This window comes from Diabrotica virgifera, chromosome 5, assembly GCF_917563875.1.
Source record: "Diabrotica virgifera virgifera chromosome 5, PGI_DIABVI_V3a".
Classification (NCBI taxonomy): domain Eukaryota; kingdom Metazoa; phylum Arthropoda; class Insecta; order Coleoptera; family Chrysomelidae; genus Diabrotica; species Diabrotica virgifera.
This window is the reverse complement of record NC_065447.1, coordinates 57,070,159-57,095,022: the sequence shown is the minus strand read 5'-3', so window position 1 is coordinate 57,095,022 and position 24,864 is coordinate 57,070,159. Positions and strand designations below refer to the sequence as shown.

At 33.3% G+C, this 24,864-nt stretch overlaps 2 protein-coding genes across 2 annotated transcripts in view; both read left to right on the top strand.

Moving 5' to 3' along the window:
* Positions 1–24,864, top strand: part of LOC114339015 (uncharacterized) — a 77,071-nt gene extending 52,207 nt beyond the window's left edge. The window contains exons 3-7 of the mRNA XM_028289642.2: positions 1,399–1,555; positions 7,864–7,983; positions 9,834–10,214; positions 11,746–11,892; positions 22,167–24,864. Of these exons, the coding sequence (XP_028145443.2) occupies positions 1,399–1,555; positions 7,864–7,983; positions 9,834–10,214; positions 11,746–11,892; positions 22,167–22,354 (993 nt within the window). The 3' untranslated portion in view covers positions 22,355–24,864. The remainder of the gene's footprint in view (positions 1–1,398; positions 1,556–7,863; positions 7,984–9,833; positions 10,215–11,745; positions 11,893–22,166) is intronic.
* On the top strand, positions 17,032–19,589 carry LOC126885035 (uncharacterized). The gene is made up of 2 exons (XM_050651458.1): positions 17,032–17,273; positions 17,503–19,589. Exon 2 carries the CDS (start codon positions 17,504–17,506, stop codon positions 19,334–19,336), a length of 1,833 nt encoding a protein of 610 aa, XP_050507415.1. The 5' UTR covers positions 17,032–17,273; position 17,503; the 3' UTR covers positions 19,337–19,589.

Below are 24,864 nucleotides of genomic sequence, written 5' to 3'. Positions count from 1 at the left end.
TTTTAGACATTTTTTAGTGCATATTTTCCAGTCTCTAATAATGACGGAGAAGTTATATTCGCGGTCGTACGGACCGACGGAAAGACAGCCTAGGTCAAATATCTCACCTTTAGTACCATCCTTGGATTATAAGCTTTCATTTGACACCTCATTTATCATTCAAGCTGGTATAACGATGGAGGAGTTATATTCGCGGTCGGAGGGACCGACGTACAGACCGCCTAAGTTAAATATCTCACCTTTAGTACTATCCTTGGATTATCAGCTTTCATTTGACACCTCATTTGTCATTCTACCTGGTATAATGATTAAGGAGTTATATTCGCGGTCGTACAGACCGACGCACAGACCGCCTAGGTCAAATATCTCACCTTTAGTACAATCCTAGGATTATCAGCTTTCATTTGACACCTCATTTGTCATTCTACCTGGTATAATGACGGAGAAGTTATATTCGCGGTCGTACGGACCGACGCACAGACCGCCTAGGTCAAATATCTCACCTTTAGTACCATCCTTGGATTATAAGCTTTCATTTGACACCTCATTTGTCATTCTACCTGGTATAATGATTGAGGAGTTATATTCGCGGTCGTACAGACCGACGGACAGACCGCCAAGGTCAAATATCTCACCTTTAGTACCATCCTTGGATTATCAGCTTTCATTTGACACCTCATTTGTCATTCTAGCTGCTATATTGCCGGAGGAGTTGTGGTTACGGACAGACGGACAGACGGACGTGGATAATACAAAGATTTCACATTTTTTCAAAATGGGTGAAAACAATATTCGCCGTGTACTCGTATACGTTGGGGTCAATCAGTGTTATAGATATCTCTGTCTTCATTTAGTTCTCTTGCGTAATGCTCCCTCCAGATACCTATATTGTATCAAAAAGATTGAACTCTGATGGGCATTTTCCTTGTTATACAGCTCTAGCTGACTTGGTATGCTGGAGTATCTTCCAAAAATTTTCGTACATATTTGTACGTCAAGAGTAGTACAACTTTCTGCATGGTCTTATAGATATGGTTATTAAGATTCACTTTTTTTGTTTTCTAGGAGGTTTTTAGGAATGACCCCAGTAGTAGAGAAAATAATAGGTATTGTCTGGATACTTTTCATTTTGTATTTTCTTCGTATTTGACTTCTCAAATATCTATATTTGGCCTCAAGCATTCTCGGAGACATATTGATAATCGGGGAGATGGACGGTTTGGAGAGGTCTCAGTTTTTTGGCTAATTCCGGGTGAATAATATTTTCTACTGAGTCATTGCGCTCTTTATAATCGACACCGACAAACGCTGGCAGTCTTGGGTAAGATGTTGGATCGTTTCTTGGACTTGATATCGACATCAACATTTGTTGTTTTGGACTAAACTTTGGTTTTTTAGATACTGGTCTTGGTATGTCTTACGTTTAAACGTGTGACCGACGACGAGGCATCACGAGTGTTTTTGTACCTGCAGAAAGTGTCAAGAGAATGGAGTTTGTTAAATAATATAACCTGGAGTAAAGTTGGAGCTGCTGCAGCAGATGTCACTTATGGGGGTATGTATATAATATGGAATGTTGAAAATGCAATAGCCAACAAATCTTAACCATTTTTGATCAATAATAGTATCGACAGTAAATTCTTCTTCTTTGTTGTATTACGTGATTTCATTTTTTTATCCGTTAGTCGGGCATTGTGTCCTGGGAAGCTCCATTTTAATTTGGCAGCATGTTTTCCTGCATCTTGCGTCTGCGTTCTTGAAAGTAAATATTTTAAATCGGACCCCTTATAGAAGTTCCAGTTTTTGTGAATTTTTTTACAATTTTTTACAAATCTTTTATTCTATATAATAATAGAAATTCGTAAATTTGTAAAATAATTTTGTTTTATTTCTTGACTTGATTTAAAAGTGTTGGTTAATATAACTAATGTGAAAAGAATAACATCAGTAAAAATGCGTTAGTGTGACGATTTTGGTGTGGATGGACTACAGAGCCAAGCTGAAAACGTCATAGAGGTACTGGTGCTCTCTGAGGGAAGAAAAACAGACAGAAGAAATTTCTTCCTAAAAGTCTGCACACCTAGCGTGCGTTTTTTATTTGCTAAGACAGTCTTTCGGAAATAGCTGACTACTACAGAATAAATCATCGCAGAATCAGGTGTTTTGTTTTTGAGAAGTCTTATTTACTCACACATATCTTTTGATAGATCCAGATACTAAGGAATGAGACAAATTAAATGAAAATACTACATCAAAAAAATACACATGAGGAAGATATACAACTTAGTTGATAAAAAAATTAAAATCGTATGAACATAGCAGCAAAAGTTTAGAAGAAAGAATAATAAAAAAAACTCAAAAACCAAAACTTGGTTACATATGCAGAAGATATCGAGATACTTCCTTTAGAAATATCTTTTGAAAACGTCTTTAACATTGTAAATAACCTCAATCGAATTAACGTAAATAACAAAAAATGAAATAGAAGAAAGTCCAATGAAAAAATAATAGAGAGTGAAGAACAACCAACATGATATCTTCATTTAAGAAAGCTTAAAATAAAATCCAAATTAGTATAGAGAAACAGTGGAGTCAATCATGGCGAGATCTTTGTAAACAATCCAAATCTCAGTATTCACTGATTCAACCTTCTGTTCCAAATATATATTGGTTTAAAAATTACGTAGTACCTCGAAGATATATAACAACATTAATTAGAATGAAGTTTGGACATGCATGTTTCCCTCTACATCTAGCAAGAATTAAAGTTTTTGATTCAAATCTTTGTACAGAATGTCAGAAGGTTGGTGACTTAAATCATACTTTCTTTGAGTGCGCAAAATATATTCCATGCACATATAATTTAATCCAAGATTTAATAAAATGTAATGTTTTTCCACCTTTCAATGTATCCTATCTATTGTCTCTGAACAGCAAGAATATATATGATTGTTTAATGAAATTTATCTGTGAAACTAAAATTAATCTCTAAACTTGTTAATCCTGATAATTAGGTATATTATGTACATATGAAAAAAGAAGAAGAAGAAGAAGAAGATACATAATGGAAAATGTGGTGAGCAACTTGGACAGTCCACAGCGGCCAGCTTTTGAACTGAGTAGAGAGCTGTAGAAGAGTTTGCTATGGAACTCTAAGGACCTCATTGCCTTCCTTATGTATGAACAGAAAACAAAAAAAAAGTTGTGACTGGCTAAATGACACCCAAGTCAATGCCATAAAAAACAAAAAAAAAAAAAAAAAGTATAGAGAAACAAAGCTGTTTTCTAAATAAATCAAATAAGCTGACAAAAATACTTAAGGTATGGGACTAAAACAACAATGATTTAGATATGAAACATCTGGTACTATGTGATATTTGTAATCAGACATATAGTTAAAAAATTAATAGAAATCAAAAAACCAGCCTAATTATGCTTTTTACGCTGAGAAAACGTCTTCCACTTCTTCTTCTTTCTCAGATTTTCTCTTAATGAACGGCTGTTCCATACTCTTTTTCCACTCATATCTGTCCATCGTGTCTTTTTTATTAAAACATTGCTCTCTTAAGTCCTTCTCACATCATCCTTCCATCTTCTCCTTGGTTTTTCTCTACCTCTCTTTCACTCAGCTCTATGCTTAGTCATTTCTACGTCAATGCGATCAACCAAACCATTGGTCCATTGGTGTTTTTATTCTTTACCTTTTTTTGAGACTGTACTCACCTTCCCTCTGAGAAAATGTTTTCGATTTACTTAGTACGATTAACAGTGCCGGATTAACCATTAGGCAAAGTAGGCAATTTCCTAGGGGCCTCGACTCCAAAGGGGGCCTCGCATGGTACAAAACGAAAAAATAATAATTAGAATTAAATAAAAACTATAAATCATATTATGTTAAAAAATTCAAATATTGCGCAATACCATAAAAGTGATGGACGTATAAAATTACATTACACTGCATACTTTTGTTCACATAGAAAGTCTATGTTGTGAGAATAAATCGCCAACGAATGCTCTTTGGTGGAAAGGAACAGTACTACAGATGGAAATAAGAAAAAAATATTCGATAGTGTAGCAGAAAAACACAAGAAAAAGCAGAAGAAAGAAAATTAAGCAAGATCTAAAACAGAAGCAAAACTTATTTAAACTAAGTTTCACACGGAAATCCATAGCTAGTGAAGCTGCAGCCAATGAAAATGCACATGATGAAATAAAAATAACTGAGGGAAACATAGCTTCCGTAACTGAAGAAGATGAAAAAACATGTAACGACAGTTCTATTCCAGTTCAAGAAGTTAAAGAACCAGAAACCGAAACTAACTTAGAAATTGAAGTTAAAGATAGATTGGGTCGTAAATTTGGAAAACGACATAGGATTAGGGAATACAATAACTGAAGAAGTAAGAATATTTTGAATTGGGAAAGTTCTTCAGAATGTAAAAACTTTGAAAGTGTTTTAGCATCAAAAATAAATTTTGAAGGCATTACAGGATTTTTACACAATCTATGGTTTTTCGAAAACAAATCAGTGGAACAAAAATTAAAAGAGATTGGCTTACGTATTCTCCCTCAAATAGAATATCGTATTTTTAGTTTGTTCAGTCCGTGTACAACTTTTTTTCAGCCCTTACTCATGGTTGGGAAGTTATGATAAAATGCTTAAATGAAACTCCACTACGCGATCTCATTCGCCACGATCTAGTCCTTAAAAGAACAAGCAGCACAAGATGGACTACAAGGGCACATGCAACAGGACCTTTGTCTAAAGATTACAACGCTTTCAAATCTGCTCTTCATACTCTTGCTGAAGACACTAATCAGAAAGCTGAAACAGTGTTTTTTGAAAGAAATGTCACATATTTTAGAACGCATCAACGCTGTCAGTAAATCATTACAGAGAAAAGAGATTAAACTTAAAACTGCAGTTCAGCTTCTAAATTCATTTTTGGAGTTCTTAAAATTCCAAAGAGATAATTTTGCTTACTGCGAGCAGAAGACCTGCGAGTAAACGAAAGCGAGCAAGAAAACTACATTTCGATGATGCTAATTCCAATGAAGTTTTTCTACAGAGTGGACAAAAGTTAAAGGTTGAAACGTTTCTACCAATGTTCGATAAGCTAATTACTAAGCTGAGTCGTCGGTTGACAGTGTACGGGTCAGTGAACTCAGTGTTTGGTCTTTTGTGATTTTACAAAATTGAGTGATACTCAAATAAAGGAGTGTGCTTCAAAACTACATGATAGATCAGGGGTGGGCAAACTTTTTTTAGTAAGGGCCACAAAATGTTTTTGGTCTATTACCGAGGGCCGCAATATTTTTTACATTTACATGTTCGAATTTTCAACTTTTTATTAATTTTGTTTAGGGGGGGGGGCTGTGGTTTGAAATCAGTATTTTAAGCATTTTTGTATGAATTTTATTCACAGAAAATTATTATTGGTGTTTTTTATGACGATTTTTGAGTTTTTTATATCACTCAGAAGTCAGAAGCCAAAATAACAATTTTTTTTGTAAAAATGTGCAAATCAACATATTTAGTATTGTTAAACAAAAAATAAGCATAAAACAAAAAATATCTCGACAGGTTTACCTCGCGAAATGTCTAAAGAAAATATATGATAAATTTCAGGTGGATCTGTCAAGTAGCTTTTCAGTTAAATTTTTAGTTGAATTGGTTTTTGTGTGGAAAGCAGTTTTGAGAAAAATTAGAACTTTTTTGTCTGTCAAATCGTAAAGTGATGTACATCAGAAAATGTTTCTGAATCGCGGAATAATTTACAAATGAGAAGGGAGCAACTGTTGAATGTTTCTCACTACGCTCAAGCTGCTGCAAAGCAAATCGAAGGTGGGGATTTTAAGAATGCAGTATTTCCGGTAATTTTACTTCGGGCAAACTGAAATTTTTTAACAGTAGTCTTAAAGTTATGTACTTTCAAAAATAACAGTTTTGTTGTAAAACGAAAACTTGAAACATCTTATATTTCAATTCAATCAGAGAGTGTCATAAACACCCTACCCAGTTTCAAGCTCCTAAGCTATCATCAGAGAGCGTATAAATGACTTTATCTGAATGAACTAAAACAAATCCGACTGCTAGTACCGATTCACAACAAAGTAACACGAAACGGGTGCCGTGGCGGTACCCGTATCATGCAGCATTGGTCCGAAATTTGGCTTAATGGCTTGTATTGCAAAAATATACAAATTAACCTATAACTTCTAGTTCAATGTAGACTGGTACGGAATCAATTTTAACTAAAAAATAATTTCTTAGAAGTGATAAGGAAAATTATGTAAATATCTTCAAAATCTTTGAAACGATTTTCAAATTCTGCCAACAACTTACAAAGCTTTTCTTTATAAATTTTAAACTTATTTTCTGGTACATTATTTAATGATTTTAATTAGGGAAATTATTGAACTAATTCTTTCTTTTTTATATGATCAATGAATAGTTTTGAATAATTAGTTTCATTTTAAAAGTTTCATTTTGCGTTCAAAACTTATAAATTTAACAAATGTGTCGCATTTTTTTATATCTAAAAATATAGCAATTTCCTCCCCTAACTCACAGCACCTTTTAAGAACCTTTTTTATACTTAATATGACTGTGGTATCTATATAAGACATCAGAAAAAGATGTTTTGTCTCTAACTCTTCCAAATATGCTATGAATGCACGATGATTTTAATCCTCTTGAACGAATAAAATTAACAACATTAGTTGTAATTGAAATGACGTTGTCTACTTTCAAAACATTTTTGAACAATACCTGCTCCTGCTGATGGATTATGCATTGAAAAAGTAATCATGTTCTGGAAATTGTTCATAAACATAATCTTTAAGTTTTCTCAACATTACAATATTTTTGCTCCTCTTAAATTTGGTGCTCCGTAAATTGTTACACTTACTAGGTAGTTACGGGTTAATTACGGGAAATTTTGCGGAAAAATCACCCGCTGCGAAAGTGTTAATTATTAATAGCTGCATTATCTATATAATTATTAATATTAGCGATACTTAAACAAAAAAATATTTAAATGAAAATAATTCACTTTTTCCGAGAGCCGCAAAAAAATGTCTAAAGGGCCGCATGCGGCCCGTGGGCCGCACTTTGCCCACCCCTGTGATAGATAGTTGAGTTCAAATATTTTATAGCCCAGCTTCAAGACTTGCAGGGAAAAAATTTATTCCTGCTTCGGCTTCACAGTCGTTTTGGGTTATTTCGCAACAGGCGAACGGACATTTTCAAAAATGAAAATTATTAAAAATTGAGAAAGGCTAGGATTCTTAAGGGGCCTCAGGGCCTGGGTTGCCTAGGGGCCTCAAGATTCTTAATCCGGGACTAGTACGATACTACACTGCAGTTTGATGCATCAGCGACATAGTATGGAGTAAAAATTCCTGAATACAAATAAAATAAGAGTTCTAATAAAAATATTAGACACAGAATGACGGATAAAACAAATAAAGATAAATAGAGACAGTTAGAAGCAAGTGCAGAACAAACCACATACGAATGTGAGTGTAATATATAAAGTAGTGAAAGTGATAATAAAATATGCCTAAATCAAAAGAAGAAAAAAGAAAATTAAAGACACATATTATTTTCCGTAATATATGATAGCTACATGGCTATCATCATCATCATACTGAATCAGCATTGATATTTCCATTGTTGAACATAGGCCTCCTCCAGATGTTTCCATCTTCTGTTCTGCGTCTCTGCTATCCAATTCTTTTGAGGTCGTCCACCTATTATCTTTCATTCTTGCAATATGTCCCGCCCATCTCTATTATTGCCTTGTGAATACGTTCGTTGTTACAGAATATAACCGGAAATATGCTTTATTTTGATTTTAGGTTATTTGATAATTACTGGTGCCCTATTCCTGGGACATATTGTTGGAGAATTGCCAACGACGAAAAGAGTAACAGAATATGTATTTCTGGGTATTGGAATTATCTTGTTTACAGTAATGGGTAAGTCTGAATATGTAAGTAAAGTTAAAATTGTGTTTGGTGTTATTTGTTAATCACAAAGAATGTAAAAAAATGAAAAAAATTGAATTTTGGGAGTAAGGTCATGTTGCCTACTATTAACGGGATGTATCATTTCTATATCTTCCATGGTATCTGAACATAAACAAGACAATACTCCATGTCAACTATGAGACGTAGAGTGAAAGTAAATGGCAGTGTAATGGTATTTTGTTGTATGCCCCACGCTGGGTGCCAATGCGTAACCTTAGAACTACCACAGATACAGTTGCGTCCACGAGTCTTTACCCGTATGTCATCATTTAAAGCATACGAAATAAGTCGAAAATTTACTAAACGCAACAGCAAGTAACAGAAAGTGGGTATTACTCCGATCACGGGTGATGGTATAAAATTTGACGTTATCAAATAAATAGAATGTCAAATTTAAGTTTTGTTTTAAAGCGGCAACTGCTATCAAAAAACTAAATTTCAATCTAATAGCACATAAAACAACATCCAAAAATGTTATTCTATATCCTTCTTTTGCCCTTTAATTCGTCTAATTTTGAACATAGGCTTCCCCCAGTTTCCTCCATTCGCTTCTGTTTAGTGCTTTCTGTTTCCAGTGCGTTCCTCCTATCCTTTTAATGTCGTCTCCCCATCTCATCTGGGGTCGTCCTCTTGCTCTCTTTCCTGTCCATGGTCTCCATTGTTGTATCGTGCTATTATACCTATTGTCCGTTTGTCTAGCGTTATGACCTGCGAAGCTCCATTTTAGTCTGGCTATATGTTGTCCTGCGTCTTTGACTTTTGTTTTATTTCTTTGCTTTTTGTCTGTCAATTTTAATCCTAACATTAACATTGCTCTCTCCATGGCTCTTTGTGTCTTCATTATTTTATCCATGTTTGCCTTGGTCAAGGTCCATGTTTGGCATGCGTATGTGAGAATTGGGAGTATGCACTGGTCAAACACTCTTGTTTTTAAGTATTGTTGTAATTTTTTATTCTTTAGGACCCATTTTAATTTTCCAAATCCTGCCCAGGTTAATCTAACCCTTCTTTTTACCTCCGCTGTTTGGTTTTCCTTATTTATTTTTATTATCTCTCCCAAATATATATAATCATTAACCGCTTCTATTGTGGTGTCGTTTAGTATTACGACTATATTATCTACATCCTACCAGACTGAAAACAATGGGAACCTTCTCTGGTAACACCTCCGAGGCTTCTACAATTTGCAAGCCATAACGGATGCTGACACTAAGGAAAATGAGGGAATTTTACAAATTATAATTCACGTCCCATCTGCTCAGCGCGGTAAAGTTCCAACAAGAATGGTCCCCTACGTACTCAAATCGGACTAAACATGTAAATCAAAAATGAATAACCATTTTCAATTTCGTTGCACTACGAAACTACAGCCGCATCATTATTCCAGTTCAATCAGAGAATGCAGCAAGCACCTCTACCGGTTTCGAAACTTATTAGTCTCTCATCAGGAGGCACATATGCTGCTCTCTCTGACCCAACTAGGACAAACCACGGCGTGCAGTCACGGATTGCAACGAACGAAATGGCAGGGATCCCCTAGCGGCAACTGCTATCAAAAAACTAAGTTTTCAATATAATAGCACATAAAACAACATCCAAAAATGTTATTCTACATCCTACCAGACTGTGCTATTAGATGTAAAACTTTTTTTGCAATAATAATATATATTTGAATTCAACATATTTATATTGCTATATTGGTATGGTTTTCTACATACCTACGTCAAAATTATTTAAATAATTAAAATATATTTTCATCTTTATATATTATGTTTTTTTGTGATTTCTTAATCTTTCAGGAAGCCTTTCCTTCGCCGCGCTAGATTCTGTTCCAGAGAGTTTAGTCGACAATGCTGCTATAGTTGGAACGTTCTCTCTGATAGTCGCAGGTCTTTTTCTTCTCGATTTAGCTGGTCCAAAAAAGAGACATACGAAACCTCAACAACCCAAACAACAGAAAAAGAGGTCTATAGTTCCACCAGATAGTATCACAAAACAGGTTTATGAAGTAGAAAAAAGTAAACAGAAAGTACAAAAAGAAAAAAAGGAAGTTTTGAAACCATTGGAGATGCAGTTTCAACCTAAAATGACAGATAGAAGTGTGAAAGTAGAAAAAGAAAAAAATGGGAGGAATGGTATTGCAGTGATGGAGATGCAGACAACAAATAGCTCAAACAAAGGTATATTTGGTTATAAATTTTTATAAAAACTTTTACTATAATATAGTATACAGTGATGAGAGCGGGAAGAACCGGCAAAATAACGCAAAAGATGGAAAACGTAATAAATATGTTGTGAAATATAAAGAGATGAAACTAGTAGAGGTGTAGTAACATTTTTTTAATTTCGCCTAAAGTAAAAACTGATTGAAGACAATAAAGCAAATGTAAACAAAAACAGTTTAATTCGTAGTAATTTTTTATTCCAAAATTAAATTATTGACCAAGAATAATTTCTACTATGATTCGGGAAACTATCAATAGTGGTAATGTAATGTAATGTAATGTAATGTAATGTAATGTTATGTAATGTAATGTAATGTAATGTAATGTAATGTAATGTAATGTAATGTAATGTAATGTAATGTAATGTAATGTAATGTAATGTAATGTAATGTAATGTAATGTAATGTAATGTAATGTAATGCAATGCAATGTAATGTATATTTATAGGTTTCTATCAATAATTTCTCACCTCTACTAGTTTCCTCTCTTTTTATTTCACAACGTGTTATGTTTTCCATCTATCTAATTTTTTATTCCAAAATTAAATTATTGACCAAGAATAATTTCTACTATGATTCGGGAAACTATCAATAGTGGTAATGTAATGTAATGTAATGTAATTTAATGCAATGCAATGCAATGTAATGAATATTTATAGGTTTCTATCAATAATTTCTCACCTCTACTAGTTTCCTCTCTTTTTATTTCACAACGTGTTATGTTTTCCATCTATCTATTACGTTATTTTGTTACCCGAAATATTTCTAAATCAATCGATCGGGAGCAGGGACTTCATAGAATGGCCAGCTAGGTCGTCAAACCTTATTACGCTGGATTTATTTTTCTTCTTCTTGTTTGTAGATATGACTCGATTTTTAATGTGCCTCCAGTAAGTTTTCGTTTCATCGTATTCTTGATCTTCGCACTGATCGTTTTCCTATTGGGAAAGCATCTCTCGCCATCCTTACTACTCTATTTGCTGTCATTCAGCCTATACGATCGTTCCATGCTACTCTTCTCTTTCTTGTCCAGTCCTTAATTTTGTCTACTTTACATCTCCGTCGTATGTCTGTACTTAGAGCTGTGTACCATAGTGACATACCATCGATTTTTCTGGAAATCTTCATAATAATCTATACTAACTTACACCACTTTTTATTCACTATTTAATCTTATTAATAGACACAAGGATAAACAAAGATCAACAACAGGTTAGGAACAGATAATAATTATTCTTTCAGTTGGGTCGGGTACTGATTAAGCAAAATGAAAAATTTTTAACTTTACGAATACCACAGGTTTACGACACAATTTTTTAATGTTAGTAGGTACCGTTGATTGATAAATATACATAGTATATATTCTGTATATTCTCTGTAAACACAGTATATACTCTGTATATTCTCTGTAAACACAGTATACACTCTATATTTATCAATCAATGGTAGTACATAATCTCCATGTTAACCAAACATTACTGAATTAGGTTACCAAAGAATGAGGGATGACTCGTTAAGAAAGTATCCAACATACGGTGAAGATGTTGGTGATGACGGAAGCACAGAAGCTGAGGAAATGGAACTACCTCCACAAATGAGTGACCATTCGCCGGTATGGAGTAATATAAGAAAAGGTAATGAAAAACAAAAATACGTCTACGATAATTATATTTCATATATTAGGTAGGTATACAATTTGTTTCATATTCTCAAGATGATCATCTACACAAAAAATGAAAGGAGTTCAATGTAAGCACATATGTGTGATTAATTGATTATAGTAAAGCATTCGACTATGTCAGATGGAACAAAATATGGAAATACCTTAAGGAAATGGGTGCTCTAAAACACCTAGTGGCAGTAGTGGCATTGCTAGTAAACTTCTACGTAGATAACTTGGCAAAAGTGAGGACACATAGAGAACTGTCAAAGGCGTTAAGGGTTCGCAAGGGTGTAAGGAAAGGCTACGTAATAAGCCTCATTCTGTTTAATATATATTTAGAAGCCATTATGCTCGAAGCAATCTCAGAATGGAAAGGGAGCATATCCATTGGTGGCATAGGAATCATCAACTTAAGGTAAGCAGATGATACAGTGCTTTTCACCGAATCCTTGGAAGAAATGACAGAGCTATTAGAACGAATAGAACGAGTGAGTTTGGAAGCAGGATTATTCATAAATAATTCAGAAACAAAGGTTATGATCATAGATAGAAGAAATAACAACCAGCCAGATATTGTCAGAATAAATTAATCGCTTATTTATGAAAGGATATAAGTCACTATTTTATCTAACGTTTAAATAAAGTAATAAAAGAATATAAGTCTTCAGTACTGTTGATAGCTAGGCAGTGAACAGAATGTTCAATTTCTTTATGAAAAGATATGTCATTGACTTATATCGTTTCATAAATTTGCCAAACGCAAACTCAATCGCATGGATAGGCTGTATACACCAGTGGAAGTTTTTGAAGCAATCTGTAGTTCTGCAAAGAGGAAGAAATTTACTGTACAAATGGTCAGAACTAATGACATTTTGGATTTTAAAAATTGGTGGTCCAAATATTACAAACGTTCACAAAAGGAGTCATTCGCCGTTTCCAGCTTTATTCGAGTTCCGTTAAAATCACAATACAAAAAAAGATTTTTTGAAGCATTGAAGTTTATCGATGAAGCACTAACCAGTTCCTTTGTTCTAAAAAGTAATAACAACGAAAATGTTCAACTTCCAAAGGAACGAGCTTATCCTATGGAAAAAATTCCAATTAACATAAAAATCATTGATATTCAAAAGATTACTAGGTATCTTCCTGAAAATTATCAAGAATTTTATGAGGAAATAATTGGTTGGCCAACCACTGAAGTAAAAGTACTGAAAGTATGGGTATCTTATAAAAAACTGCTTTTAATTTTAATTTTTTTAGTTTAAAATATTTCGTGTGTTAATAACTGGTAATAAAGTTGGCCAATAAACGTTTTTTTTTTGTTAATTTGGACAAATACGGGCAAAAATAATAGTTTAGACATTTTTTTAATTAATTTGTGAAAAGATGTAAGTCAGACGAATAAAATATTGAATAAAATATCTGTTAATTAAAAAAAATCAATATACATACAATATTGTTATCTAACTTATAATAACATAATTCATATTCCAGGAAAAATCACAAATTTTTTATTTGTTTGAAATATAAACACTTTTTTAAAATTTTCTCAAAACTTCATTGTTGTGACTTATATCCTTTCATAAATAAGCGATTCAAAAATGACATCGAAGTGGTAAATCTGGGCTCACTCGTAACCAATTCCGGAGGATGCAACAAAGAAATAAAGTCATGGCCCATCAAAGTAGAGAAAAGACAAAAGATTACCATGGATACAAAGATAAGGGTTTTAAAAACAATGGGTCGTCTTCATTTTTCTATGTGAACTTAACGCTGGTCTTTTAAGGAACGCTTTATAGCCTCTTTAAAATGTTTTGCTGCCGAATAATGTTACGAATACCCTGGATTGCATAAACAACCATCGCAAGAAGTCTATTATTTAGAGAGCTGCATGTTTCAAGTTGGCTTTGAAATATTATGTGGACCACATGACAAAAGAGGTCAAAGCTCCACTAAACCTTTGCTTCAGAGTTACAGACGTTAGAAAAAGATGAAAACAATTTAAAAGACATCATTGAAAATTCAAGGTGGCACTATGTCCGAAAAGGACGACCGACTAGGAAAAAGAAGATGATCATCATATAACTTTATTGATGTAACATTTCCCTTATTTATTTACACAATACAGTCGAACCCGCTTATTAGAATACCTGTTAAACAGTGCCGGATTAAGAATCTTGAGGCCCTAGGCAACCAAAGCTATGAGGCCCCTTAAAAGTTACTTTTTTCATGGTTTGAGATTTTTGGTATCTCTAATAACTTTTAAGTTATTTTGAAAAAGAGCAAAGATTTTAATTTTTTGTGAAAAAATACATGTTTTAAATCGGTTTTAAAGTTATTATTACCAAAATTGAAGCTAATAAAAAATACAATATAAATTCCTTAATTAAAAACCTTTTAATATTAATAATAATAATTCAAAGTAAGTTATAGTTAATTCAAAGTCTATTTTTTTCTTGCAAGTACTTAAATCTATCGTCCGTAAATAGGTACAAATGACCTGCGTCTTAAAAACTGTACAATCAATAATTTTCAAACGGATTATAGGTACATATTCAAGCTTAAATATCGGGAACACGATGTATTTTATAAAAAAATATACTTATTAAACACTTGTCAAAGTAATCAGATATACCTATGAAATGAATGATGAGTTAATAGATTTAATAATAACATCAAAATTAAGCAAGTTATGGTGAAAATAAGAGGACACTTTCAATTTTTTTAGAAAAAAGTGAAAAATAAAACATCGTTAATTCCACAAAAATTCAAATTTATAGCAATTCCTATAAGACTTTTTTTACTTTAGCATTAGTAGGAACCTCAAATATTTTGACGGGTTTAGAATGAATATTTTTGAAAAAAATATGATTTTTTCGTTTGGAAGTTGGAAGAAACGGCCTTTTTTCCTCTTTTTCAAATCAATAGAAAATATGGTTTTTCTAATATAAACATCTTGAAAGCATGGAAAAGCTTTAAAATGGCGTATTACAAAGTTTGATATGCTCATTTATTGCTAATAAATTAATTTTTATAATATAATAAAATATAAAAATAAGTCACAATTATTTTTTCAATTTAATTGTGGCTTATTTCCCATCTAAATAGTAGTATAGTATAGTTAGACCCAAACCCAGACATCCAAAGTGAAAGTTATCCTCCAACTCCAAATTGTTCTATATGGTCCACATAATGCTCAGAAAAAAGTCACACCATTTTGAGCGTCGGGTTTGGGGGGGGAGAGGGGGGAGAAATCTGCAAATTCGTAGTTTTTTAGGTTTTTCGTCAATATTTCTAAAACTAAGCGGTTTAGCATGAACAACCTTCTAAACAAAATTGTTCTGCATTAAATTTGAAATAAAAAAGGCCCTATGCATAACCCTTCTAAAATGAACGGTTCCAAAGTTACGGAGGTAGTATAGTATAATTGGTCCAAAAAAAGGCCTAACCCAGACATCCAAAGTAAAAGTTTTCCTTCAACACCAAATTGTTCTATATGGTCCACATATTGTTCAGTAAAAAGTTACACCATTTTGAGCGTCCCGTTTGGGGGGGAGATGGGGGAGAAGTCGGTAAATTAGTAGTTTTTTTTTAAGTTTTTCGTCAATATTTCTAAAACTATGCTTTAGCGTAAGGAATGTTCTATAGAAAAATGTTCTACATACAATTTAAAACAAAAAAGGTTCTATACATAATTGTTATAAAATCAACGGTTCCAGAGTTACGGAGGGTGAAACGTGGAGGTTTTCGATACTTTTTATATTTACCGATTTCTCCCCCCTCTCTCGCCCAAACCCGACGCTCAAAATGGTGTGACTTTTTTCTGAACATTGTGTGGACCATATAGAACAATTTGGTGTTGGAGGATAACTTTCACTTTGGATGTCTGGGTTTTTGGTATAGTTATATCATAAATATTGCCCAAAAAAATATAAAAAGTATCGAAAACCTCGACTTTTCACCCTCCGTAACTCTGGAACTGTTGATTTTATAACAATTATGTATGAAACATTTTTTCTTTTAAATTTCATGTAGAACATTTTTGTATGTCACATTGTTTACGCTAAAGCATAGTTTTAGAAATATTGACGAAAAACGTAAAAAAACTACTAATTTACCGGCTTCTCTCCCATCTCCCTCCCAAACCGGACGCTCAAAATGGTGTAACTTTTTACTGAACAATATGTGGACCATATAGAACATTTTGGTGTTGGAGGAAAACTTTTACTTTGGATGTTTGGGTTAGGCCTTTTTTTGGACCAGTTATACTATACTACCTCCGTAACTTTGGAACCATTCATTTTAGAAGGGTTATGCATAGGGCTTTTTTATTTCAAATTTAATGTAGAACAATTTTGTATAGAAGGTTGTTCATGCTAAACCGCATAGTTTTAGAAATATTGGCGAAAAACTTAAAAAACTACGAATTTACCGATTTCTCCCCCCTCTCCCCCCCCAAACCCGACGCTCAAAATGGTGTGACTTTTTTCTGGACATTGTGTGGACCATATAGAACAATTTGGTGTTGAAAGATAACTTTCACTTTGGATGTCTGGGTTATGCCATCTTTTGGATCAACTATACTACACTATAGTTCATTATCGTTAATATAATTGCGAAAAAAGTCGAAATTGCAAAAAAATTTATTTCACAATAACTATTATAAAAATTAGTGTACAACTTTAAAATTTTTGTCAAATGAGGGTTCTTTGGTGCTTAATAGGTGATAAAAATTTTACAGGTGTCAAATGAAACAGCATGAGCTAGTATTTTCAAATTGGTTTAAAAACAGGGAAAAAAAAATGCATTTATTAGTAATGAATAATTATGCAAAAGTATCGTCAATTTTTCCTTATAAACTTTTTGAATAACTTTTTTTAAAAAATCTATTTTTTTACTCTGTTTTAGATGCACAACTAATAAGTAATATTATTTATATATAATTGATAAAAAATTGTAATAATAATAATTTATTTTATAAAAAAAAATAAAGTTTATAAGGAAAGATTGATGATACTTTGCATAATTATTTATTACTAATAAATGCATTTTTAATTTACTTTTTTTAAACCAAGTTGAAAATATAGCTCATGCTCTTTCATTGTGGATTGGTAGGGGAAAGGTAGGTAAAGTGGAATGGGTGGGTAAAGCGGAATAAGCTTAAAATTTAATTTCAAAATTGGCGGTTTTTGTTGTAACTCCTACCACAATATACCTTTTGACATTTGGCAATATTTACTTCAATATGGCGCACTTTCATTGATATGTTCATGTGAGTTAAACAAGATCATTGTTTTTTAACAAAAAGTTGTAATATTTGGTGACTAAGACGAAATTTCTTATCAGCAACAGGTAAGTTTTTCTAACCGTATTTATTATCTATTGTATAAAATGGTTATTTGTGGACATAAATACTCTTTCTTTAACTTATTAGCACGTTTGGTTAGTAGCTATCGTGTTTGTACAGAAAAAATGTTGATGCGGGTAAAGTGGAATGAAACGTATGCGGGTAAAGCGGAATGACGTTCCACTTTACCTCCTAAAAGTTTAACAATGTTATTAAGTGACAACATTTTTTTAGCATGCCTAATTTTTACAAACGAAAGACTTCGCAGCAGAGTTGGGACGAGAAGGCAATGGCTGAGGCTCTAACTGCATGTCAAGGTGGTTTATCAATTCATTCTTCTGCAAAACAATATAACATTCCATCGACAACTCTTTTTAGAAGATTAAAGCGACCACCAGAAGAACGTTTAGTGAAGCAACTTGGACGATTCCGTTGCGTGTTCACGGTAGATCAAGAGAGGATGTTGGTAGACTATATTCTTAAAATGGAAGAACGCCTGTTTGGGCTAACTATTTCTGACTTAAAATATCTTACCTACGAGTTTGCCATACGAAATAACATTGAACATAGATTCAATAATGAGAAGAAAGAAGCTGGTAAAGTATGGTTGCTTGGTTTCATGAAACGGCACCCAGTTCTTTCACTTCGACTTCCAGAAAAAACGTCAGCAGCGCGAGCGTCAGCATTTAACGCAGTTAGTGTCGGAAAGTTCTTTGATTTATTGGAAGACTTATACCAAAAACACAACTACAGACCTAACCGCATCTATAATTGTGACGAAACCGGAATCTCTACCGTGCCAAATAAGCCTTCAAAGATTATTTCAAAAAAGGGGAAAAAGCAAGTAGGAGTTTTATCATCAGCTGAAAGAGGTACGCTTACAACTGCAGAAATTTGCTTCAACGCTGCAGGGGAATACATCCCTCCTGCTCTTATTTTTCCACGGGTGAGACATCACTTGACATTCGACATTGGAGTTCCTCTGAATACCAAAATTTTCACGCATGCTTCTGGATGGATGCAGACCGAAATCTTTACGGCTTGGTTTCACCATTTTATTAAATTTGCGAAGCCTATCTCCGAGGACAGGGTTTTACTAATTGTAGATGGCCATTCAACCCACATAAAAAACATTGAAGTCTTAGAGCTTGCTAAGAAAAACTTTGTAGACATCCTGGTGCTACCACCACATTGCACACATCGACTTCAGCCACTGGACGTATCATTTATGTATCCCATGTCGACCTTCTATGAACAGGCAGTGCGAGTTTGGCTGCGAACCCACCCGGGGAAAGTTGTGACGATTCATGATGTCGGTCCTCTCTTCGGAGAAGCTTACTTGAAGGCAGCTAGTATGGCAACAGCTATCTCAGGATTTAAGAAGACGGGTATTTGGCCGTTTGAGAGACCTGATCCAAACGTTTTCGTGGCTGCAGATACAACTGATCGTCCTGGGCCTCTACTCGCTACATCTAACCTGCCATCAGCGTCCACTCCAGTGTCAAATGACATTCTCCTCCATAAGACTATTGTTAGTCCTGCGGATATTTTACCTATCCCACGGGTCGCTTCAAATATCGAAAATCCAACGAAGAAAAGGGCTGGATCAGGAAAAACTGTAGTAGCAACTTCTACCCCTTTTATTGAAGAGTTAAAGAATTTGAAGGCTCCGACCCCAAAAAATCCAACCAAGAAAGTTACGAAGCAACTATTTCAAAGCGACAGCGAAGAAGAAGATGATGCAAACATCAGCATTTATAGTGACACCGACAGCGGTTCAGAGTTGGACCTACCAGTTCAAATTCCTACCATAAAAACAGAAGATATTAAGGAAGGGATATATGTAGCTGTAGAGTACAACGGACAAACATTTCCCGGTTTAGTAATTTCAAAATCAGGTGAATCAGCGTCTGTAAAGTGTATGGAAAGGACGCAAAAATATTTCAAATGGCCTAATAAAGATGATGTATTAGATTACAACATTAAGGACATTAAAATGATTATTAATGAACCAAAACAGTTAAGACGAGGGTTTTTCAATGTTCCTGAGCTCTGTTTATATGCTTAGTTGAATAAATAATATTAATTCATTTTAAGTTTTTGTATTCCGCTTTACCTCCAATATGGCGGGTAAAGTGGAATATTACACCACTTTTACTTTTGACGTTTTTCTCCGAAGTGGTGATATATTAGTTTAATTTCTTAACAGTACTACGTAGGGCTATAACGTAAGTGGCTTCTTCCATAAACTCAAACTTTTAAGACGAATACTTCTACCGGGATACAAGCTTGAATCGGTAATTATTCCACTTTACCTACCTTTCCCCTACTAACATCATTTTTTTTTTCTGACATGTTATTGCAAAAAATGCTCTCTGGGATAAACAATTTGAATAAAATTTAAACAATTAAATGAATCGCTTTGAAATTGTTGTCACATATTAAGCACCAAAAAATCATTTGACAATAATTTCAAAGCTGTATTCTTGTTCTCATGATCATTTTTCAGTGCGTCACAGTTTTTCGATTTCTCTCTAATGCATTAAGTTAGATGAGACGGAAAAAGCGGTAGCTCCGTGATTAAACACAAAAATAATGCAGCATTACAATGGTTATATACATAAGATGTCTATTCCTAACCTACGTTTGATTCGTTGATATTTAGAATGCGCGTTTTTTCTAGCCAATCAAATACACGTATTACGAACATTTGACGAAAACTTCGTTCATTTTGGCCATTTTTTAGAAGTGTCAGAGAGTCAAGTGACGGTTATTATTCAGGTCAGTATTTTGTGTACCTGTCATTTTGAAATTTCGAATTTTGAAATTTCGACTTCCCTTGTGTTTCACAACGTCTTTGTGCATTTTTTTGTGTTTTGGTTTAGAATTTAGTTCGTTAAAAGTTAGTCATTGGCGTGAGGAGACTAGAGACATTTGAGATGTACCGAAGAGTGCTAAATATCTCATGAGTAGATAGAATAGCCAACGTGGAGGTAATGAGACTTACGCATAAGGAACGAGAAGAACTAACAAATAAGAAGAAAACTGAGATATATGGGACATGTGATGAGAGATGTATATCTAATACTCCAGGTCATTATGCAAGAAAAAGATCTATAGTAAGGAGACGTAACTCATGGCTGAAGAACCTTAGGAACTGGTTTGGATGTAATAACAATGAATTATTTAGAGCTGCGGTTTCAGAAATAAAGATCGCTCTGATGACTGCCAACTTTTGAAGCGGAGACAGCACCTAGAGAAGGAGATAAAAACACAATTAATGGATAGTTTTGTGTCATTTTTTAATGTTTCCATATTTATAAATTTAATTAACAATATTGTTTACTTTTTAATTTTATTCCCCTTTATAAAAAATACCTACATGTTAACATATTGTGTAAAAATCAAATAGACTAAATTACTAATTAGTTTAATTCCACCAGCTTTTCACCTATGGCTAAGTACGATTCTAGCATCTGTCAGATTCGTCAATAATTACATGAAATAAGTCTCGACACACCCAATACAGTATATGACGTCATAATTAATGACGCACTGAAAAATGATCATGAGAACAAGAATACATTAATTTTTACAATAGTTATGCGAAATTATTTTTTTTGCAATTTTGACCTTTTTTGCAATTATATTAACCTTTGTAATAATCCATTAGTATATCAAACTTTGAATATCAACTGAGTGTATCAAACTTTGTAATAATTCATTTTAAAGCTTTTTCCATACTCTCGAAGATGTTTGTACTAAAAACCCATAAGTTTCATTGTTTTCAATTGATTTAAAAAAAAAGGAAAAATGCCGTTTTTTGACACTAAATTGTTTATAAATAAAAATGGCCAACATATCCTACGCAGGAAATAGTTACAATTTGCTCTTATAGGCATTACTTGTCGAAAAGACGCTTCAGTGTCCTTGCTCTTGAAGTATCATGGAAAAAACCTTAGGTATTACCCTGGACTATATACATTTTATTGAAAATAACTTACCTGGTTTAAATATGCTTAAATTGCAAAACAAATGCTTAAATTCCAATATTATACCAAGCACAACAGATAAATACATAAGTAAAAAATTAAGGTGTCTGGCGATCACTTAAAAGTGCCCTGGCACTGCTTTAAAATGAAGAGTTATTAAATAAAATATTGCATATCAATATGATGTGCAAATTTATAAAATCAACTATTGCACCTAACTACACGATAACAATTATTCTCTTCCAAAGAACAAAACCAAACTAAGAAAAGATGACTTCGATATAAATATTAGGTTGAAAGAACCATCGATGTTTAAATAAAACCACCCAACGCCAATAATATTAAGTTTTAGTATATACAATAGAATTATAAAACTTCATAGAATGTACGTGACAAATGTCCAAATTCAAATAAATTTATTATGGTTGATATAACCTTACCCCATTGTAGGTACTTATATTGTTAGAATCTTGTGTTTACTAGGTTACCTGAAATGTTTTTCAACAGTTTAGGTATAAAAATATTTTAGGTTTACTCAAAACAGATACAACTCGTAGAAACATATTGTTTAGATTATATTGTCAGTTGGGTAAAGGTAAAAATTTGGCAAATTTTTATATTTTAACAATTTTATAGTTTTCGTTTTGGGCCCTGCGAGGGCTGCGAGACCCCCTTTGGGGTCGAGGCCCCAAGGCAACTGCCTACTTTCCCTAATAGGTAATCCGGCACTGCTGTTAAAGGAATATCCCTGTTTAAGGAATAGAAACTTGAGGTCCCGGAACGTTTTTACTGGCCACCAATGATCGGTTATTAGAATATCTCGGTTATAGGAATACTTTTGCTTGGCACGAAGGCTATTCCAATAAGCGGGTTCCACTGTATAATCCATTTCTATTATTCTTTTAGGTGAATACGGAAAATACGACATACTTAATCCAAAATACATATTAAGAAGGCCTGACAGACTCCACGAAGAAATTCGGCCGCCCAATAGCCCTGGAGATCCAGGTTATGTACAATACACTGCCCAACACTGGGGAGAATATGGCTCGAGAACTCCCAGACCTAGTCCAACTCAACTCACTCCAGTTTAATTCCTCCGGTCGAAGAATTTTTGATTATATTTTAGTATTAATTATGCCATATATAAATGAAATGAGTACTTAACATAAAAATAAACTAAGAGCCAAAACGCATAATAAATTAATATAATCGCCAAAATTTAAACGTAAAAAAGGTTGAAAAAGGAGAAATAAAAATAAGTAAATATGTATATAAAAACGATTCTTTTTGCAAAATAATAGTGGTTATAGTTTATCCTAAACCCTTTTTTTAGTGCGTCATTCACTTAGACGTCATATAAGATTTTAAGAATGTCGCGAATCACTGCATGACATTTTATTTAAATCTGACAGTTGTCAGAAAATTTATATTTATGTTTATATAAATATCAATACTTATATGAATATTTGCCAAAATATTAATATTTAAAATATATTTTTGTCTCAAATTATCTTTATTCGCATCATGGATTGGTAAACTATAGAGTATTGTAATTAGTATAGTATAGTTGATCCAAAAGATGGCATAACCCAGACATCCAAAGTGAAAGTTATCCTTCAACACCAAATTGTTCTATATGGTCCACACAATGTCCAGGAAAAAGTCACACCATTTTGAGCATCGGGTTTGGGGGGAGAGGGGGGAGAAATCGGTAAATTCGTAGTTTTTTAAGGTTTTCGCCAATATTTCTAAAACTATGCCATTTAGCATGAACAACCCTCTATACAAAATTGTTCTATATTAAATTTGAAATAAAAAAGGCCCTATGCATAATCTTTCTAAAATGAATGGTTCCAAAGTTACGGAGGTAGTATTGTATAACTGGTCCAAAAAAGGCCTAACCCAAACATCCAAAGTAAAAGTTTTCCTCCAATACCAAAATGTTCTATATGGTCCACATATTGTTCAGTAAAAAGTTACACTGTTTTGAGCGTCCGGTTTGGGAGGGAGATGGGAGAGAAGCCGGTAAATTAGTAGTTTTTTTACGTTTTTCGTCAATATTTCTAAAACTATGCTTTAGCGTAAACAATGTTATACACAAAAATGTTCTACATGAAATTTAAAACAAAAAATGTTGTACCCATAATTGTTATAAAATCAACGGTTCCAGAGTTACGGAGGGTGAAAAGTCGAGGTTTTCGATACTTTTTATATTTTTTGGGCAATATTTATGATATAACTATACCAAAAACCCAGACATCCAAAGTGAAAGTTATCCTCCAACACCAAATTGTTCTATATAGTCCACATAATGTTCAGAAAAAAGTCACACCATTTTAAGCGTCGGGTTGGGGGGGAGATGGAAGAGAAATCGGTAAATATAAAAAGTATCGAAAACCTCCACTTTTCACCCTCCGTAACTCTGGAACCGTTGATTTTATAACAATTATGTATAGAACCTTTTTTGTTTTAAATTTTATGTAAAATATTTTTCTACAGAACATTCCTTACGCTAAAGCATAGTTTTTGAAATATTGACGAAAAACGTAAAAAAAAACTACTAATTTACCGACTTCTCCCCCATCTCCCCCCCAAACCGGACTCTCAAAATGGTGTAACTTTTTACTGAACAATGTGTGGACCATATAGAACAATTTGGCGTTGAAGGAAAACTTTTACTTTGGATGTCTGGGTTAGGCCTTTTTTTGGACCAATTATACTATACTACCTCCGTAACTTTGGAACCGTTCATTTTAGAATGGTTATGCATAGGGCCTTTTTTATTTCAAATTTAATGTAGAACAATTTTGTGTAGAAGGTTGTTAATGCTAAACCGCTTAGTTTTAGAAATATTGACGAAAAACCTAAAAACCTACGAATTTGCATATTTCTCCCCCTTCTCCCCCCCAAACCCGACGCTCAAAATGGTGTGACTTTTTTCTGAACATTGTGTGGACCATATAGAACAATTTGGTGTTGGAGGATAACTTTCACTTTGGATGTCTGGGTTTGGGTCTAACTATACCATACTAAATTGTCAACCAATTATAGCTATATCTATAAGTATAAGTCACTTTAATATGGAAATACCCTTCAACGAATACATAATTTTCGAAGTTCTATGTATAATAATTACGGATGTACGGTTTTTTCTGTCACTTCGAGCTTAATGCGTTAGAGCGAATTCGACAAACTATGACGCATTGAAAGAAGGGTTTGGGATAAACTGTAACTCTAGCTAGATGTTTTACTGATATTAATTTTGTTATCGATAAATTTGATGATTCTTTATAAATATAAAGCTTAGAATAAGTAAAAAGTAAAATTTGCTCAAAACATTTCAAATTAGAAACTAAAAACTTTAACTGCCTTTTGATGAAATTTTTGTTTAACCTAGGAGGACAAATAATATACCTATTTTGTTTTATATTCATTTACTTTGTTATTAATTTTTTGTCAAAATAAAAAACTTAAAATCAGCACCCTTTGTTTAGTAATGTAGAATTAACAATTAGTTTATTATTAGGTACTTTAAAGACAAATTATACGCATGGATTTTGTAATTCAACTTACATATAAATAAATTAAAAACAAAAATGAC

What these genes read in the sequence shown, in the direction of transcription:
- LOC126885035 (XM_050651458.1), top strand. Translation starts at nt 17,504, where the DNA reads ATGCCTAATTTTTACAAACGAAAGACTTCGCAGCAGAGTTGGGACGAG.